The sequence below is a fragment of the Colius striatus genome, chromosome 7 (assembly GCF_028858725.1).
Source record: "Colius striatus isolate bColStr4 chromosome 7, bColStr4.1.hap1, whole genome shotgun sequence".
NCBI classification, from domain to species: Eukaryota; Metazoa; Chordata; class Aves; order Coliiformes; family Coliidae; genus Colius; species Colius striatus.
In genome coordinates this window covers 10725474-10745089 of record NC_084765.1, presented here as the reverse complement: position 1 = coordinate 10745089, position 19616 = coordinate 10725474, and the positions used below count along the sequence as shown (strand labels likewise).

The 19616-nt window shown below is 36.4% G+C and overlaps 1 protein-coding gene across 13 annotated transcripts in view; it reads right to left on the bottom strand.

Annotated features, from left to right (window-relative positions):
- The window catches only part of IRAG1 (inositol 1,4,5-triphosphate receptor associated 1), a 67690-nt gene that overhangs the window by 14592 nt on the left and 33482 nt on the right, over positions 1-19616 (bottom strand). For 7 of the 13 annotated variants that reach the window (XM_061999813.1, XM_061999810.1, XM_061999811.1 and 4 more), the window contains 11 exons: positions 18623-18788; positions 17717-17787; positions 13450-13623; positions 12496-12573; positions 12070-12119; positions 11599-11640; positions 9860-10450; positions 6747-6825; positions 4105-4225; positions 1860-1890; positions 927-1067 (listed from right to left, as the gene is read on the bottom strand). In XM_061999813.1, coding sequence (XP_061855797.1) covers positions 927-1067; positions 1860-1890; positions 4105-4225; positions 6747-6825; positions 9860-10450; positions 11599-11640; positions 12070-12119; positions 12496-12573; positions 13450-13623; positions 17717-17787; positions 18623-18788 — 1544 coding nt within the window. The remainder of the gene's footprint in view (positions 1-926; positions 1068-1859; positions 1891-4104; positions 4226-6746; positions 6826-9859; positions 10451-11598; positions 11641-12069; positions 12120-12495; positions 12574-13449; positions 13624-17716; positions 17788-18622; positions 18789-19616) is intronic. The other 6 variants (XM_061999817.1, XM_061999805.1, XM_061999807.1 and 3 more) reach the window with 3 other exon arrangements.

The window sequence follows — 19616 nt, the reverse complement described above, 5'->3', positions numbered from 1 at the left end:
ACCCAAGAAAGCATAAGGGAATCTGTCTGAGAAAAACATTCACTGCTTTCAGATTTTCTGTTTTTTGGGTTTTTTTTTTATTTAGCAACTGTAACTTGCTTATTTTCTTTAACAAATCTGAAGTTAATGGAGATCAGCTTTCTCTTAAAGTTAGGTTTTTGAACAAAACATCAACCATCACAAGATAGATTTAAAAATCATGAAGACCAGTAGAACTGTCATGGAGCCATATAACATTTGCCTGTCCTGCAAAGATAAACTCCCACTGAGATTGGAATAAGCCTTGATCTACTCCGATACAGATTATATGGAGGTCATAATTTCATTTAATTGCTTGTTAATTTATTCCATTGCATAGAAAAAAAAAAAACCTTCCACAATATGGCAGTTTCCAATTTGTTATAAATTATATAACAAACTGGTCAAAGCCAGACTGAACTGCATAAAGGAAGAAAAAGCTAATCACATCTGTCTGCAGTTAAGAAGTCTTTCAAGTCAAAAATCTCAGGACTCAGGCTGCAGACCATTTCAGTATGTCACCTAACTAGGCACTCAAATTTATTGCTGTAAAAAGTCCTGTCTAGGACAGTATGGTGCTCAAATTCCAGTGCTGAATGCTCTTAGCTTTGTCACAGAGTTATTGCATGAACTGAACAGGAAACTCATAGTATTTTTTTCCAAAATCTGCTAGATGTAGTGAAACCTCCTCTGTGCTTTTCAAGCAATGTGGTCCAGCTCTGGCAGAAAATGTTGTCTCTTGTGTAGAGTTGTAGGCAGCTAACAGTACAGAGCTTGAGCAGCAGAAAATGAAGTTTTGGGGCTGAATTGACATTTGGTATAAGCAAGCACAGCCACACATATTTCAAATGTGTGTGCACTGTCATGTACACTATAGTTCAGAATATGCAATATTGTCATTTTCTTACCGTAATGGCTGCTTTAAAGTTTTCCAGTTCCTTCTCCGCATTTTCTTCTGTAAGATTTCTCTCTCTCTCTGCTTGGTTAATTCTAGATTCCAAGGTATAACTATCATTTCTAAAGGCCAAGGAAAGTTGTACAAACACATTCTGTTTGGATTGAAAAAAGGCATTTTAAAACAAATGTTACAGTGACGTAATTTCCAATAACAACTTCTGAGTAAGGGATGTGGTTATCTAACTTGGGTGTTTAAAGAAGTATTGAAACAGAAAATGGAAAAAAATATTTTAAACCAGGTAGATTCAAAATTCACTTGTCTTTTACTTCCTCTAAAATGTGAATAAATGTGTTGCTGCCTTTTTTGCTAAATGTTTTTTTTGCTGGGAGATCATTAGAGCAGAGACACGATGAAGGAAGTAGCCTACCAGAAGTATCAGAATCACAATGAATCTGTTTTCTAGCTGGACTTCCTCCAAGGGTCCCTAAGGTTTTTAAACAGATAGTCTGTGTAGAGGAAGTCCAGGGATGAGCTCACCATTAGCATTGTTTTACCTAAGGCATAAACACCTACCACTAAAGCCAGCAAAAGATTAAGTGCTAACATTTTTATTCTCTTGCACTCTGCTTTTACAGATTGTTTCTTTCTTTACCAGATGCGTTATTTGTTAAGATTAATACTTCGTAAAGTATAAAGCATCAACAGTTCTATTAGATGGGAGCTAGGTAAATAAAGACCTTTTCCTTGACTAGTGAGTGAAAAAAAAAGAGAAGAATCAAAGCCAGCAAGCTAAAGAGTGCCCATATGGCATAAAGTTGTTATTTTAACTGAGCTCAATACGTGTTTTTTCTGATTTTTTTTTAAAATTCCATTGCTTTGTTCTAATAACCAATCTTAGACTTACAATAACCACATATCTGAAACAGTGAGTTTAAGAACACACCTCAACTTCTTTTTCAGTAAGTGCAGGAGAGCTAGAAAGTAAAGAAAAAAAATCACATTACAATCAGTTTTGGCCCCAAAACAGAAGCTATTATAATTTTTAATAGAAAAAAACAAGAGACTCCTCTAATTAAATATTTTCTGGTTTCTTTTGGTGAAATGATAATTTAACAAACTCTATTGTACTTGTTATGGCTAAGCCCCATGGTTTTCTTATAAAGCAACAGCGCATCATTAGCTGAGTATTGACAAACACAAAGTTTCTGGCAGCTGCAAATACTGCTATCTGCACTACATCATGATGAATGGCAAGCACAAGAACAAGACAGAAGACCTTTAGAGTTACGGGTGACTTGATACACTCTGGACTATTTTCTTCATCCATTTTCTTTCTGTTAACAGTTGAAACCTCATGACAACGACCACAGATAATCACAGATTATTATTAATATATTTATAGAAACTTTTCCCATTGTCTTTTACTGTAATCACCAGATTGAGTTCTAATTGTGCCTTGGGCCTTCTAGTTTTCTTCCTGCACAACCTCAGAGCCTCCTTGTAGTCCTCCTTAGCTGCCTCACACCCTTTTTCCAAAGATCATAAACTCTTTTCTCTCTTGAGCTCCAGCAGAAGCTCCCTGTTCATCCAGGACAGTCTTCTGCCCTGCCAGCTCATCGTCTTGCACATGAGGACAGCTTGATCCTGCATCTCTAAGCTTTCCTTCTTGAAGAATGTCTAGCCTTCCTGGATTCCTTTGCCCTTCAGGACTGCCTCCCAAGGGACTCTGGCAACCCACTTCCTAAACATGACAAAGTCCGCTCTCTGGAAATCTAAGGTAGCAGCTCTGCTGCACTCCCTCCTTGCTTCTCTCATCATTTTATAATTACAATACTCAAGGGGGCCATCACATCTCCCACAAGAACTTCTCTGTTCATAACACCTTCCAGTTCACAAATGAGATGGACAACATTTTACTGCAATATCTCACTTAAAGGCATTTGATTTGACAGATTCTTAATCTCTGTAATTATTCCAAAACATCAGGATGCTTTTTAGTTTTATGCAAGTGAATAAAGATGAGAAACATCTGAAAGAAATGATGGGAGCTGTATATACAAATTCAAGTGGAATTCAGTGATAGTAGTTGTGGTTAACACATCTATCATGCACTATGCATACATGATACCTTCGGAAAATTCAAATATTATTGCTAATATTCATTGCACCATTGATCCTAAATGTAGAAATCAATGCATCTGGCATCAATAAGCAACAAATTTGTCTTTTTGGGTAGAATAATATTGATACTTATAGTAGTGACTTGAAGAAGGAGGTATGTCTTCTGTGTGAGGAAACTATTTTGAGCCTAAAGTATTAGTGTTCACATTACTTATTGTTGTTCTAGGAGGAAGCCTAATAGAAGGAGACATCCTTCTAGAAGGAAGATCAAGCATCTGTATGTGTAATAGAACACAGCACAGAATGATAAAATTAATGTACGTTCTTTGGCTGAGAATGTTCTGATAAATCAAAAGTTACATGTGTATTTATCCAATAGATTAAGACAACTCATTAATGATTAAAGATGATTAAAGAATATTATCTGAAAAACCAAAGATCTATATATTATCTGATTCTCAAAGCCAGTTCAGCATTTACCTATTTTATATTTAGCTATGAAACTACTTTCCTTTTCAGCATCTGATTACAATCAAGTAATGGTCTCTTAGAATGTCTTCATCTCGTGCATTCCTTTATATAAAATGTTGTATATAAAAGTACCCTCACAACAAATGTTAAATATTTGTTTCACCTCCAAAGATAACACTGCAGTAAAAGTGCAGAATTCTTTCTTGCCCAAATACATTGTCTGGCCTTATTATGTTCCTCAGGGAAAGAAATACTAGCATTTTCAACATGAATTTATATCTGCAGCAGCAATCCTGAAAACCAGGACTGGACAGACCAGTGGAAAAATCTGTATTAAAATGTCCTTGTAGCATGCAAGTTTGGTTTCAGAGTTTTTAGGTAGAACTTACATGCTAATTTTCAAAGTTGGTCAGTTACTGGAAATTGGTGTACTCCCCCAAAATTTTTCAGATAATCTGTGTTGCACATTTTAAGATGCAGTAATTTCTCTACTTATCCAGATCCCCTGTGAATGGAACTCCACAGAGGGAGATCACTGGAAACTGTTAGCGTGCTTTCTCCCGGATGATGCCTTTCTACTTCTAATGAGCTTTTACCTTCCTGGAAGTGATTTGTGCACTCGCAGTTTTCGCAGTAATACATCAGGAATGCTCGGCATGACATCAGAGCTATTCTTTGTCTCTTCCTCTTCGGTGGGGGAAGGGAGAGGTGAAGGGCCTAAAGACATTTTCAGATAAAAACCTTTCAAGTCATGCATTAACTATTAATGATCAGCATCTCAAAGCCAAACAGGACCTTTTAATCTAACTTATTTAAAAAAAATAAAATCAATCAGGCTTTCACCTCAACTCTGCTGGAAGCAAAAGTGAACAACAGGAAAAGGTCCATCCCTTCATGCGAAATGTTACCTTCTTTAGTGCATATGGTGATACATCACTTATCTCTCCTTTACTGCTAAAGAGCCCATGTCCTCCTTTTGAACAGCAGCAACAAAAGTAATTATTGCAATTGTCATCTTTTAAGTAGAAAGAGTGAAGTAATATGTGCTCTGAAAGTCTCTAATGCATTGAAAAATAATTATTGTATTACTGTTTTTCCTACAATTCAAACAACCCAAATTTATTACTGGAATATCTAATCTAATATTTTGCATTTGTGCTTCACAAGTACAGTTACATAATTTCTGGAATATTTTACCTTAGATTTTGTAACAGAGTACTGTTATTTTCCAAGGCTTTAAATGCCAAAATGAGGTCGAGCGTAATGAACTACACTACAGATCTGTGCACCATTTATGCTGCACTTCTTTGCACTGTATGTTCATTGAAACAGCATATAAAGGTTACAATTACATTCCTTGCTTCTGTCACTTTTACAAAAAAATAGACTGGAAAAATAGATAGTGTGAAAAAGCTAAAAGTTTGTAAATGGGAAGAGCATTAACATGAAAGAAAATAATGGGAGATTCTTTCTAGCTTCATTTTAGTTCTTTGCCTTTCCTTTATATTAAAAATTCCAGTATGTACTTAAGAATAGTCACGTGTATCCCCATAAAAAGTCAGTCTGACACTACAAAGTCTCCAGATCTAATGTATTCCACTTATCCAAACTTCTGTAAATAAAAAGTTATGTTTATTCAGTTGATCACAATAACTTGGCATTGATAGTAAAATATGATGGAGCCATTATATTTGATTCATAACAGTAATAATGAAGTATCTGGGTATTTCCTACTGTTTAAGTAGAAGGTGGCTTTTATGACAATATAAGGAAGTAGGTCTCCCTAACAGCAAAGGAATTGACCCCTCACTTCTTTCCTTGCTGAGGACAAGGAGTTGACCCTCAATGTTCTGGCTATCACTTAGATAAGTTACTAGACTTTAAAAAGCTCGTGATGCTCATGAGATTTTGGTTGAAAAGCTGGATAAAATAATACTTAGCTTTTAATAGTGTTTTCCTCAAAAGTGTCAAATTTGTCAAATGATGGAACATGCTGGTAAATGGCAATTATTTTTCACTTTCAAACAAAGCCTGTTAAATATCTGGGAAATGAGATATTAGCAGAGTGACAGGAGTAATATTACTATGTCAAATAATCCAAAGATATAATTACAGAATATAGAAAGAGCCTAAGAAGTCTCTTAATCTTCTTTTGTTTAGACAGAAGATGAGTCTAGTTCGAGAGATAACCTAAAATGTAGTATCTCAGTCATCTCCCTGTGTAACAGAAAATTTAAGGCCTTATGAAACAGTCCCAAAGCAAATCTATGAATTAGCAAAATGAATAGTATTGGAAAAAAATGAAAATCTCTTTGAATCAAATCTTGGACAATCAGTTTCATCTCCTTTCATATTAATTGTCTCTGTTTAAGTTATTGTGGCCTTAAAAACACTTTGAATTAACATGAAAGAAAATTTTCAATTGATTTCCCAGCACTATTGTTACTTAGTTCTTCCAGCTGTTGAATTGTCCTCAGGATCATATCTTCGCTCTTTATGCCTATTCTGAATCTTTTTAGATGCAGCCTACAGGCATCACGTCTCATTTGCTTGTGTTAGATTGGAAAAAATACTTGCTGCTAAATTTCTGTTTCCACATTTATGTAGAGTTATAAGCCTTTTCTTTAATAAAAATCATATAAATTAAATTAAGCACTCACATACACACTGATTGCAAGGCATATTTTTCCAATCCCTCAGTCACATTTACATCTATTCTCTGGGTCTTACTCTTACCTATCCACATTGATGTAGAGCTGTGGACCAGAAGTAAAGGTGTCATTTCAATATTTGCTACATAAATACTAAAATAAAAAAGCAGGAATAAAGCATTGCATCTCTTTTTTATACTTCAAGGATTAAATTCATCCTCATGGCCACAATATTTTGCAAGAGTCACATTCATTCAGTCCATCGCTAAAGAAACTTTTTCTCAGAAAGTCACTGAAACTTGAGACAAACTTCCACCCACAAGTACAAGCTAGGCTCCGTTCCGTACACACCTTTTCATTTAGTTGTCATAATATCCACAGTAGCTTCCTGGCTGAGACCATCAAGAAATTCAGATACTTCCGTTATTAGTCTCTCTTATTCATCATTTACTACCCTTCTCTATTACTGCTTCATTGCAACTACTAGTGCAATTGAAGAAAAATCATTTTCCCCCCACTCCATATTAGTCAATTATAAACACCAGCATATAACGAACACACACTTTCCAGCTTTTATGATACTGCACCTTTTTCCTGTTCAGCTGCTTCACTAAGTTCAGGAAGTTTAAGTCCAACTAAATTTTGATTTCTCATCAAAATATGCTCCTGTTAAGAAAAAACAGTAACATTTCTAAGTAACATAAATAGGAATCTCAATTTAAATATCTCTGATGTGATCACTAAATGTAACATTTACTTTACATAATAATCATTATGGAGGTATTTATATTAAGTTATAGTCAGATGCTGTATTGTGCGGATACATGTACATTTACATACACTTACATATTACATATTTCAACCTTCATACATGCATTAGTTAGAAAAATGAATGGTCATGCAAACAATGATTTGCGACATGTGCCCGTTATTCAAGAAGAAAAATGGAATTTTACTAAATGAGAGAGAAAAAAAGCAATTTTGGATATAGTCATAGTAAGAAGTCTGTAAGAAAGGAGAGAAAATTCCAAAATTAAGAAATTTGAGACTGCATCATTTTGACAGTAGAATTTGTTTACACCAAATCTTAGTACGCCACAGCTGCAATACCTCACTGTTACTGTACTCTGCTTCTACTCCTTAGAGGTAGGGAAGAACGTACTCTCAAGGATGAAACCTTGTCATTTTATTTCTCCTTCTATCATCCCCTCATTTTCTACTTTCTTATTCCTAAATACATTTAAAATTCACAAACATCTGCTTTTGTTTATATGTAGACAATTTCTACTGGAGAGATGTCAAATCTCACCTAACTGAAATTCTATACCATGTTATATTAATATTCTGATTCTAACTACTATTTGTGCTTATCAGCTTCTAGGTCTTTCAAAATTATGCATCTCAAGTGTTTCTGTAATCCAGTATACACATGCTAAGAATGTGTACATTATATACACAATTACATACATGTTATATATAGGATCTTCAAGTGCCACTTCCTCCAAGATCCATTGGCCTTCTGGCACATTGCTGGGTCATGGTTAGTTTGTTATCAACCAGGACTCCCAGGTCTCTCTCTGTAGAGCTGCTCTCCACCATATCAGTCTCCAGCCTGTACTGGTGTATGGGGTTGTTTCTCCCGAAGTGCAGGACTCTGCACTTGTCCTTGTTGAACCTCATGAGGTTCCTCTCTGCCCAACTCTCAAGCCGGTTGAGATCCCGCTGAATGGCAGCACAGCCTTCTGGGGAATCACACAGAATGGTAGGGGTTGGAAGGGACCTTTAGAAGTCATCTAGTCCAACTTCCCTGCTGAAAACAGGTGTATCTATATCAGGTCGCACAGGAACTGGTCCAGGCAGGTTGCTCTGTGGAGAGGGATCTAGGAGTTCTGGTTGATAGCAAATTAAACATGAGCCAGCAATGTGCCCTCGTGGCCAAGAAGGCCAATGACGTGACGTTCTGGTATGCATCAAGAAGAGCGTGGCCAGGAGGTTAAGGGAGGTTCCTCTCCCCATCTACTCTGCCCTGGTGAGGTTTCATCTGGAGTCTTATGTCTAGTTCTGGGATCCCCAGCTCAAGAGAGACAGAAAACTTCTGGAGAGAGTCCAGCACAGGGCCAGCAAGATGATCAGGGGACTGGAGCGTCTTCCTTATTAAGAAAGGCTGCGGGAACTGGGGCTGTTTAGTCTAGAGGAGACTGAGGGGGGATCTCATTAATATTTACAAATATCTAAATGGTTCTCTCAGCTAGGTTGATGAAGATGTTGAATATGACTGGTCAAATTAACTGATGTGCAGAATTTGAGGACCTCATTGTCAGCCCTGACTAGATCTTAAAATATTAACTACTGGAAATCAAAGGAAATGTTCTTATTAGGCTGTTAAAGATAGTAACTAAAAGTATTTCTTTTTCTTTCAAAGGTAATTTTTGCTATACACACACAGTGTTTGGTTTATAATGGTAATTTATCATTTCATGCCATTTCTACTTTTTCAATACACTGTTAAACTCTTAGGGTTGAATTCTTAATTTTTACCAACCATTTAGATGACCATTTAACAACAGATTAGTTTATAGATTTCACAGTCCAAGTGTACCCTTCAAGAAGCTGACACATTAGCACTATGTTGGAATTTGCACTACGTAAACCTAGTCATCCTCTACCTGTTCTTACACTCAGAGAAACCAGTTTTAGAACTCTGGACATTTTGAGAAATTTTTCAAGAAAGTTCAAAAAGCAAGAAGTCATATCAAAACAATTTCCTGCCCTGAGATATTGCAAATGCAATGTTATAGCAAAGGCTAATGTTCTTGTATGACGGAACTACTACCCTTAGAAGGGAGAATGCCAATCAATATAGGACTCAAAAACAGTCAGCTGAACGATATATTTTTTTCCCTGAAGTTTACAAATAGTAAGGTTTTCTAAAGAAAGCTTACAAATATTATATGATACACAGAGGCTTGTAAGCACTTAAACAAGAGTATTGCAACTGTCTCTGAATTTCAGTTTTTTAAGATTTCTGTTTATACACAGGTCTCAGTCCACCCATACAGAAATCAGTCAGTTAGTCAATATACTGTGGGAGTCCATGGATATGAGGACGATTCTGAAGGAGCAGAAAAAGCATATCACAGGGAGGCAAAGGAAGTAAAACAGCATTAGTGACCCTTTTCAAGAGAATGTTGTTACATCCTGAGGAAGGAAAGATTCTTCACATCTAAAATTCTCTTTAGAAATCAAATTAGATCACGTTAGTCCCAAGTACATTTTACAAACAACATAATTGTTAATCAGTTGTTTCCTTTTATTGGTCATGTAAATGATACAAAAATGAGATATATTGTGTTTTAGACTCACCTTTCTGTCACAATGAAAGCAATTAGTACTTCCTTGACACCAGTATTACAATTTTTTTCAAGGGATCAAAACCTGCATGTACAAGAGCATACGCACATGTGTATGTGCATATTGAAGATGCAGTTGATGCATATTTAAAGAGAACTAAGAAACACAATAATTTAATGGAATTTAGATATAGGTTGCAAGGGAAACACATGATACAACTCTGTATTGATTTTTCTGAAACTGTTTCCCATATATTACTGGATGTTTCTTGCAATGACAAAAATAATGCTAAACAAGTTGAAAGAATAAGACAGGAAAATAAGAAAGGATACACTGATGACCGACTTACCTCTCTGAGCTTTGTCAATTTCTGCATTCGAACTGGTTGAACTTGGATTTGAAGGTCTTTGAATGCTTTTAACTGATTGCTGGATTTATTACCAACAACAAAGCTTTTCTCTTCCTCAGATGGTAATTTTAAAGGTGTTTTATCTTTCTGTCCAGGCTCCAAACTATCCCATGAAACAGCCCGTAGTAGAGGAGGACGCAGTCCACACAGTTTAAATTCTGGTTTACATGAAACTTTATGGTCCCTCATTTCTGGAACAGGAACTTTTAGCTTTGAGTCTATATTTCCTATTCCCGGTCCTGGTAGATGGGTTCTTAAAGGAACATCATTTTCTTTTGCTTTCTTGAGGAATGATTTTCCAAGTTCATTTTCGCAAACATTCATGCGAGTGTTAGACATTCTGCCACCATCACCACCTGAAGGGGAGCATTTAGATACAGTATCCATATGTTTACGTGGATCAAAGTTTTCCTTTTGTTCTGAAAGCTTCTCTTTGGTGTTTTCAAAAGCAGCAGAACGAGGAACCAGCCTTCCTTGAGAAATCTTTCTTTGATCATTCTGCCTTCGATCAATTAAACCTTTTGCAGCATTCTGAAAGTAGAGGGACACACATAAAATAGAGAAACAGGTGTAGATTTATCTTTTCCCCTGTCCAAGGACAGACTTTTGCTGTAAAAGCGATTTCCTTTTTAGTGACACTTGCTTTTAAACACATGCTATTGACGAGAGAGAGAATTTTTAAAAGGCACTTGAAGGAATGCTGCTCCAAAGTGCAAAGGGAATCTCTTCTCTGAACTTTTGAGATAACCTTCTCTAATTCGAGTCCATTACAGCAACCCTCACATAATCAAGTTTCTCATCATCATGACGTAAGGCTTGAGTGAGTACCCACCTCTAATCCAGTATCTTATAGCAGTGTTATTTTCCTTTGATTGTTTTCCATTAGTCCCTCTCCTCCCAAGGGAAAAAAACCCATGGGCTCGTACACTAAGTTAAAGCATATACTGTAATTTACCTCTTCTTTCTTTGTGTGCAGTACCATAAATTATCATTTGGCTGCAATCTCTACAGGATAACTGGCAAAAGAATGTTTGCCTATACCTTGGCTACTTTAGTACTGAATTTGTATTTTGCCTAAGAGCACCTGTGTAAACAATTTAAGGCAACCAATATGCAATCTATCTGTGGGCTCTGCCTCAGGTATGTTGCTCTCCTTCACAGCTTCTGCTATGAAATTCAGTTGCCATACTAGGTTTTTTTAATGTATTGCCTAGTCTACTCAGCGCAAGATCTCTTTAAAACGCTGTCTGGTATTACCTAAAACAAATTAGGAAGCATTCCTATAAACAGCTCTACCAATAATTGCATGGAACAGTAACATCACATCACTGGTGCGCAACAGGAGTTACAGTAATCACTTCCACTGAACCATACATCTGGAAGACAATATCTGTCTAAAACACCAACATACACCAAAATGGCTATAGAAGATACTTTTATGTTCCTTAGTATATTGATTTTAATTGAGCTACAGCAGGGTGAATTACAGGATGTAAAGTCTATCTGTAAACCCACTGTCCTCTACTACATTTGCAGGTCCTTCACCACTTCTTAGAGCAGTATAATTTTTCTTCTCAGTCACTAAACAGTACTTTTTAGCCTTTTTAGTCACATCAACATCATACGTGTGCTAAGACAAATTGGCAGACTTTGTTCAACACTTAATAGGGAATACTCACCTCTACAGTTTGTCTGTCATCCTCTTTCACAGTTCTGTTATTCTAGTGAAAAAGGAAGAACAAAGTTGGCTTACAAAGTTATTTTTCATCTCTATGCCGCAAACATTAGATACAGATATTAATGGATGAACTTTGAATCTTTTAATTTTTACACAGCTTTTCACATTTATTTATGAAGTAATTTAATGGATTTTTTCCCCCATAGATTAGGTTTATACTGGATCTTTTCCCATTGTATACACTTAACAGGTCTCTTCAGTGCTTGTTACCCCACAGATTTTTGTCTTCAGAGTAAACATTTATTAGTCCCTCACCTCACTGTGCAGAAAGAATACAGATCAACGATTCCATCTTGGTATATAAAATGATATTCAAGACATACAATTTTCCTCAGGGACTAACAAGACAGTACAGTGTAATACAGCACTGTATTAACCACGTTACTGTGTAGATTACTCAGCTCTTTCTTACCTGTCCTGGAGATACTGACTCAACACCACTGGTTGTACACGTATCAGACCCTAGAAAGACAGAAACATAATTAGGGCATATATGCACAGTTCTATGCAATATATTAAGGATAAAATTTAAACATCTAAAATACTATATAAAAGAGATTTTTTTTAATCTTAAACACAGTAAGTGAAAGATCATGAAAGTTTCTCAGTACTACATTATTGAAAAGATTAAAAAATAAAACATGCAACCTAGCAGCACCACAGGAATAGAAAATGTAATACAAAACATATTTGTGAAAATCAAAAACTAAAACATATTTGTGAAAAAGGAGAAGATGCTTAAATCTTCAGATTTTGACTTCTCTTCAAGAAATACTACAGAATACAGTTTTGCTGAGCTTTTATAAGTTAAAGTTTGAGACTGCATAGATCATTTTACCTGATGGAACTGGAAGAGTGAGAGAGTTGCTTCGAAATGCTACTGGTGAAACTTTAGGACTAAGTGTAGGGGAAACTGCTTCATTAAAACAAAGAAAAAAAAAAAGAAAAAGGTAATTTTAGTGTCTAGGCTTATGGCTTCCAAATTTTTCAAATTCAGATAAGATTAAAAAGTGAATCGCACAGTCATCAGTCCTGTGTTTATTCATTGCCAAGTTGTACTTGGTAATTAGAAACTTAAGAGTAGGTTTTATCTCGTATGCTTTCCATAGACTAATACAACGCTGTTGATTCAGAAAACCAATGAAAATAAAAAGGGGAAAGTGTAATTTTAAAAAGCATAGTTGTTTTGCATTAAGCCAATTTTAAGATAGAACTTCTGCACTGGCATTTCAAAGCTATATGAAAGTCTTAGTTCATTATAAAATGGCATCTTGGTCTATTTTTCAAATACTTCATCTGAAGGAAAACATCTATAATAAAAGATTTTGTTCTATTGTTTTTAAAGGAGGTTTTGTGCCATTTATTTTAGTTTATGACTACATTCAGAATAAAAGTCTGTGTAATTACCTCTGGAGAAATGTTTTTTCAGCAGTATGAATCTTGTCATTAAAACTTCATTGTATGTACAGTATGAACTTTATGAAGAAAATATTCACAAACAGAAATTTGTGACCATTTTTTAGAACTCAATAGAAATACTTCATGCTTTCCTGTTACTGTGTTTGCAGCCTGTCATTCAAGCACTTAATAAAACACTGTTACATCTGAACGTAGAGATTGGTCTTTTCTGTTTTATATGGAATTGTGAGGAGACACAGCATGATTCTGACATTCAAATTTAATAAAGTGTATGTATACAGTAGCAATGTATGCATTACAATAGGTGCCTGTTGGTGCCTTTGCAGATCTTTGAGGTACAATATAAAATCTAGTATTCAGAATCTGCACCTACCTGTAGGTGACTCTGGAAGGCTGCTTCTTGACTTTCTGCCTCTGCGCATTAGAAATCTCTCACTCACTTTCTTTGCTTCTTCTAGTAATTCAAGGTTCTTCTTCTTGTCTTCTTCTGATATTTTGACATCTGGTAGCTGATCATTTACCAGATCAATCACATGACCACTGTTGTCTGGGCAGAAAACATCAGAATTAGAGCTGTACCTCGTATTTCCAGATATGTTGTGGCATTTCGGAGTAACAAGTACAAAATATATCTCTAAATGTAGTTTTGAGCTTGCATTTAACAAATATTAATGTCTGTTCATTTCTAATGTTGTTATATTTTCAAGTTCTCAATGACTAGATTAATCTCAGCTGGCAGCTGCAGCATCTCTGTCACAGATTCTGTTTTTCTGAGGATTTTCCATATTTAGTTTTTCAAGGCTAAGGTCCCACAAACTCACCTGGCAAAGGTTTAAGAACACTAGTTTTAATGTATAGGTGATTCCATCATATAATCTACAAAACAAAGTGCAGAGTTTGGAAGTATAAAGATTTTATTCTATGCAACAAATGCAGAAGAAGCTGCATCTGGCAAAACAGCAGGCGAAATAAGTTGAATAGCTAAGGACTGAAAATTATAAAGCTATTTAAAAAAGCAAATAAACCTCTACCATGTGGTGGATCTGCAAGAACTCTCCAAAGGAATTGGAAATCCCATTAGAATATGCACTGCTTAAAGAAGGTATTGTTAGAGATTGCTTTTCCTCATGCCCGCTTATGTTGATGTGTTAGATATGTGAGCCAGGAGAATGCATGGACTCCTACTGCAAGTCATTGCTTTACATTTAAACCGTTAGATTAATGCATTGTTTTCTAAACAATTTTTAATTAGTTGTAGAAAGAATCCATTAATCCCTAGCTTTCAAATGGGCTGAAAACTCTAAACTGTAGAGAGGTGTTTTGTTTATTATCTCCATAAATTTGATTCCATTTCAAAACTGTCAAAAAACATTAATTAAATCTCTATTTTGTTTCATACCAAGATATGTGTGTCTAAAATTTGAGAAGGATCCCCCATGGCACTTTCCTTGGACAGCAAAAGAGGTGAGCTGCAAGGCATGCTAATTTCTATATTCTTTGAGCAGATAGATTTTCCTCACTCTACTCAATACCCTTGCCTTTTTAGATCAGATGCAGTTTTCTAGATTCAGTCTCATGAATAAAAGGCAATTAGCACTTTCCATGATCTACTGGCAAAGCTTCTATTGGTACACTCCACAACACTGTCAGACTGTTCTGCTTTAAGGGTGTACTGCTGGCTCATGTTCAACCCACTATCTACTGAGGCCTCCAGGTCTTTTTCAGCAGAGTGCCTTCTCAGCTAGCCAATTCCAACTTTCATCTACTGAAAGGGGTTATATCTTCTCAGATGTAGGACTCTGAATATGTCTTTGCTGAATTTAAAGAGGTTCCTACTGGCTCATTCCTCCAGTCTGTCTAGTTCTCTCTGAACTGCAGCAATGCCCTCAAGCATATATTAATTGATCTCTCTCAATCTGATTTTATCTTTTAATTTGAAAAGAGTACACTCCATCCTGCTCCAGGCCATTGATAAAGACAGAAAGTACAACTCATTTTCTTGAGTGAGTTCCAAGATACAGTCAAAGGCCAGCAATAGCAACTGGAAAAAAAAAGCAGACTTGAAGCAAAGTACCGTTTTCAGTAGAATGATATCTGGAAAGGTTTGCTTCTTTCAGAGAGCTTTATCTATTCGCTAATGTCTAGGAAGTCAATCAGCCACTACCCCAGAGCCAAACTATTCAATCAACTATTTACCTGTCTACTGGTCTACCCATCCAGATTGTAATGTCCTAATTTGAATACTAGACGGGGGATGGGGATGTCGCTGAGCAGCTCTTGCTGCTTCTTCTCAGAGTATGGAGGAATAATCAGTCTTTTGTGTAAATCTGACTTCTGTAAGTATAGTTCCATAAATTGACTTCATTTCCACAAGTTTAGTTACCTCTAAAATCAACTGCTCTCAAGCAGATTTTAAGTGTTCCAAGATTCTTTACATGGATCTGAGTCAATTTACATGGCTCTTATCTCCATCTTAGTTTTGTAGGACACATAAAGGAAGTTTCCCATTAAATGCAAGCAGCCAAAACCCACATTTAATGCAGAATTTAAATTACCATTCACAAAACTAGAGCAAATGCACACAACGCCACAAGTCTTTGAATCTTCCTAACAATCCTTCAGTGGGCTTTCTCTTCACTACAATTTTATAAGCATATTGATGCATCTGAGTGCCCAGTTACAAGAGCATCAGAATCCCAAATTAGCAAGGATTAATTCTGACTGTTATTGGTATGAATAGTTAGCACCTCTCTGCAAGTCTGAGACTAACTGTAGTACAACAGTGGAAATACTGCTTAACAAGATAATAAAATATCGTATATAAAAAAAAGACAAAGTTAAGGATGTTATGCTGAATCTAAAAATCATAGAATCATAGAATGGTAGGGGTTGGAAGGGACCTTTAGAGATCATCTAGTCCAAGTCCCCTGCAGAAGCAGGTTCACCTAGATCAGGTCACATAGGAACATGTCCATGCGGGTCTTAAAGACCTCCAAGGAAGGAGACTCCACACCCTCCCTGGGCAGCCTGTGCCAGGGCTCCCTCACTCTCACAGTGAAAAGGTTTTTTCTTATGTTTAAGTGGAACTTTTTGTGTTCCAGCTTCATCCCATTACCCCTTGTCCTGTTACTATCTACTATAGAAAAAAGGGATGTCCCAACCTCCTGACACCCACCCTTTAGATATTTATAAATGTTAATAAGATCATCCCTCAATCTTCTCTTCTCCAGACTAAACAGCCCCAGTTCCCACAGCCTTTCCTCATATGAAAGATGTTCCATACCCCTGATCATCTTGGTGGCCCTGTGCTGGACTCTGCACTTCCCTGTCCCTCTTGAGCTGAGGAACCCAGAACTGGACACAGGACTCCAGATGAGGCCTCACCAGGGCAGAGTAGAGAGGGAGAAGAACCTCCCTCGACCTGCTGCCCACACTCTTCTTGATGCACCCCAGGATGCCATTGGCCTTCTTGGCCACGAGGGCACGTTGCTGGCTTATTATCAACCAGGACTCTCAGGTGTCTCTCTGCAGAGCTGCCCTTCAGCAGTTCGACCCCCAGCCTGTACTGTTGCATGGGGTTGTTCCTTCCCAGATGCAGGACTCTGCACTTGCCCTTGTTGAACCTCATGAGGTTCCTCTCTGGAGGGAGGGTACACTCTGTCCCCTCATCCAGGTCGTTGATGAAGATGTTGAACAAGACTGGCCCCAGAATCGATCCCTGTGGAACTCCACTGGCCACAGGCCTCCAACTTGATTCTGTGCCATTGGTCACCACCCTCTGGGCTCTGTCATTCAGCCAGCTCTCCATCCACCTCACTGTCCACTCATCCAAGCCACACTGCCTGAGCTTTCTGATGAGGATGTTGTGGGAGACAGTGTCAAAAGCCTTGCTGAAGTCAAGGTAGATGACATCCGCTGCTCTCCCCTCATCTAGCCAGCCGGTTATGCACTCATAGAAGGATATCAGGATATCAGAATCTCCAATTCTACATTTTTGTGAAACTAGCCCAAGATCCCAAGTCCACAAAATTATTGGATTTTTGTAATCTCACAAATATCAAATTAATTCCAGCAAATTAACCTTCATAAATCCATGAAAAGTTAAACAAAATGTGTAATAATCAATATATTGCATATACTCCACAGATAGCTATGGAGAACTAGTAGAACTAATTATGTATGAAAAGACTCATTAGAAAGTGAAGAAATTAAGGAAATCTTCCCCTGGATAGCTTTTTCATTTAAAGTTTACCCTGATACAACAGCCAAACTAAATATCATGAAACTTAAGTGTATGTTAAGCTCCTTGCTACAAAAAAAAAATTTAGTTGTTCAAAAGTAACAAAACCAGTATTTTGCATAAAACAAGAATTTTAAGCATATATATCTCCAGTCTTAAAATATTAAGCTAACACACTAATCTAACAACTTTATGGAGCTAGCCATATGCATAAGTCCCTAGATCTGGCTGCCTGCAATCCACTTACAATCACACACTCATGGTCACAACCCAACATGCTAGCAGTATGCACAAGAAAAAAGCTGTGGTTAATAATGTCAGAATCTACATTTTTAGGTCATTATTGCACATCATATCTTGCGAGAAAACACTCTAGGTTAAATGAATAATCATTTTTTACCAACAGAAGTCAAAGAACTTGTTGGATTCCTAGTGCCACGGTTAGAGTGTCTCCTATGAGGACTACGAGGCCTAGAAAGAAAACCAACAAAACATAAAAATTCTACTGCTTTATAAAAATTCAACATTAAAAATAAAAGCTACAAAGTTCTTATTGGTTCAGTGGAAATATGTTTAAAGGCAGCATTACTGATGAATACATATAAGTAATAGACCAGAATTAGGGACTTAGCTACTGAATGGAGAAATTTCCAGGGGGAGGAATACTTCAGGAAACACAAAACTGCTCAACTGTACTTTTTGTATCCATTGACTGAGTCTAAATAAAGGTTAAAATTTGGACAGAGGGAGAGTTTTATGCATTACCATGTGCAGAACATGAGGAATCCAACTGTCAGTTATCCTTGTAACAGGAGTAGGATTGTAAAGCATGCATACACACACACCCCCTCCCCACACTCCCCCCATTATACATCTACAAAAGGAAATCGACCAAGGAATTTGTTTCCTCTCCAGATCACATTTTATTTGCTATCAAGAGGATGGACTTCAAAAATTACAGCTTTTAGTCCAAATTATGCAAAACTTTAATGTCTATTATTGTTTTAGTTTCAAATTATGTTATTCTGAAAGAAAGAGCATGTAAATTTAATATATAGTCAGGTTGGCAGCCTTTGTATTATATGACACTACCCTTTTAGCATATTATATTATGTGCTCAATTATATTCCTGTCCCCTCATTGTGTTCCCTACATCTAAAAACATCATCATCAAAATATAAAGACAATACCATCAAACTACAAATAGAGATAGAGCAATAATATTTTAGAAGCAGCATTTTAGAAACAAAGCTCCTGGGATTAATTGTACAATTTCTGCAGAGATTGGTAAATTATTATATAGTACCTGTTAAGGAGATTTTTATCAAATTCTCCCTCTGGCGTAACAGCATTCTCTGGAAGAACTATAGAAGGTGTACTGCATGTTGTCCCTTCAATAGTGGTGTCCTGAAGAGTTTGTGACAAATATATAGTTAAACAGAAATTAAAAATACTGAATATTGACACTCTCTCTAAAAAAAAAAAAAAAAAAAAAGTGTGTTATAATAACAGTTGGTATAATAAATATATTTTTCTAACAAATGGCTGAACTAAGTGAGAATTAGCTCTTATTTGATAAAATAAATGTGAATTAGAGGCCTACAATTAAATTGCTAAGAAGTGTTGATGGAGATTTGGAAAGTATATTTTCTTTATACATTTTTAATGCATGCAAACGAAACTCAATAATCAATAATGAGAAAGGTTTGAAATGGTAGACAGACTTTTCACACAGCAGACCATTCTTCTACTGAAGTACAACACTTAGTGAATTTATGAGCTGAATGCAAGAGTGAAAAGCAGCTACATATAACAGCTAGTTCAGGCACACAAAATCTCCAAGTGGTACTAGTGTGCAATGACAGCTTGAATAAATGCAGTATTAGGTGTACACATGCCATCTGAAAAAAACAAAAAATAATTATGTTTTTCTTATCAGTGTTCTACTTGCTTTTCTCTCCTCTTAATTGGAAAAGATACTTTTTGCAAAATAGTTTGAAAATATTCGAAATAACTGCAATATTTGATAAAATACAATACGATTTTTAAGTGACAAAGAAACTGGCTCTGAATATCGGTGTACACTTGCCTTCCTAAAAAATAGGAGAACTTAATTCCCAAGAGCTTAATTCCACACCTTCTACCATAATGATGCCAACCAGCTGAAGCAAAGGAATGTTTCCTATGAGATATCCCAAATGGAGATTCATCTAGTTAGAATAAAGAACCATGGACTCCTTATATGTGGTCAAAAGGTTACTGCTTCTACCCCATGTATTACATTCAGATTGACGACCCCA